The sequence below is a fragment of the Emiliania huxleyi genome (genome assembly GCF_000372725.1).
Source record: "Emiliania huxleyi CCMP1516 unplaced genomic scaffold EMIHUscaffold_113, whole genome shotgun sequence".
In the NCBI taxonomy this organism is placed as follows: domain Eukaryota; phylum Haptophyta; order Isochrysidales; family Noelaerhabdaceae; genus Emiliania; species Emiliania huxleyi.
In genome coordinates, this window is record NW_005201613.1 from 32651 (window position 1) to 33995 (window position 1345).

At 70.3% G+C, this 1345-nt stretch overlaps 1 protein-coding gene across 1 annotated transcript in view; it reads left to right on the plus strand.

Moving 5' to 3' along the window:
- The window catches only part of EMIHUDRAFT_223819 (hypothetical protein), a gene marked incomplete at both ends in the record, with an annotated part of 4512 nt that overhangs the window by 1902 nt on the left and 1265 nt on the right, over window positions 1–1345 (plus strand). Inside the window, 2 exons of the mRNA XM_005791353.1 lie at window positions 33–230; window positions 431–1201. Coding sequence (XP_005791410.1) covers window positions 33–230; window positions 431–1201 — 969 coding nt within the window. The remainder of the gene's footprint in view (window positions 1–32; window positions 231–430; window positions 1202–1345) is intronic.

The following is a 1345-nucleotide window of genomic DNA, read 5'->3' on the forward strand; positions in this document are numbered from 1 at the left end:
TCGACGACAACGCCTTTGCCGCCCTCAATCAGATCGCCTTCAGCAACAACATGCAGATCGTCTCGTCGCTCGCAAACGACGAGACCTTCCTGCAGTCGCTCCGCGACAAGCTCGCCGACCCCAGCCTCTCCTCCGAGGCGCTGCACGACGCGCTGCGGCTCCTGCAGGAGCTGACGACCATCGCCAAGCAGCTGCAGCTGTACAACCGCTCGACCTTCTACCGGAAGTTTGTCGAGCACGCGTGCTTCGCGCCGCTCGCCGCGGCGCTGCGGCGGCCCGAGCCCGAGATACGGCTCTGTGCGCTCGAGGCGCGTGCCCTCCCTCCCTGCCGGCCTCCGACCCTGCAGCGCCGCCCTCGCCACCCACCCCTTCGCCCACCCCACCCCGAACGACCACCCCGAACGACCACCCCGCGCCCGCCCGCCGCAAGGTGCTGCTCGCCTCGACGCAGCACGAGCCGGCGCTGCTGCGCACTTGCATCCTCTCGCAGCGGCCCGGCTACGAGCTCTGCCACGCGCTGATTGGCGTGCTCGTCTCGCCGGGCGGCACTGGCGAGAAGCCGCAGGCCTCGGAGGTGCTGCGCGCGCTGCTCGACCCAGACGCGATGGAGGGGCGCGAACGCGACGAGTTCCTCAACCTGTTCTACGACGAGTTCGTGGACAAGATTGCGCAGCCCGTCGCCGGCAAGGTGTCCGCCGGCACGGGGCCGCTCAACGGGCCGACGAATGGGACGTCGGGCGCGCGCGGCGGCGAGGGAGGGGCGGGGAGCGCGGAGGGGGACGACCCGGCGGAGGAGGCGGCGGGCGACGTGCTCTCGGCGCGGCAGCACGTGTGCGAGCTGCTGTGCTTCTTTGTGACGCGGCACACGTACCGAATCAAGTACTTCATCCTGCGCAACAACGTGCTCTGCCGCGTGCTGCGGCTGGCAAAGGTACGCGACAAGGGGCTCGTGCTGGCGGCGATCCGGTTCTTCCGCACGTGCATCGGGCTGAAGGACGAGTTCTACAACCGGTACATCGTCAAGAACCGCTGCTTCGAGCCGGTGGTCGCGCAGCTGCTCGCCAACCTCGGCCGTGACAACCTGGTCCACTCGGCCATCCTCGAGCTGCTTGAGTTTGTGCGGCGCGAGAATGTGCGCTCGCTCGTAGCCCACCTGGCCGACGCGTACGGCGAGCGGTTCCGGACGCTCAAGCACGTTGAGGTCTTTGAGGGGCTGCTGCGGCGCGACGCGCAAAACAACGACCCCGGCGCGATCGGCCCCGCCAAAGGGCCGGCGGCGGGCGGGCCGGGCGCGTCGAGCTGCGCGGTGGGCGCGCCGCCGGGCGGGCGGCGCGTCTTCGGGGGA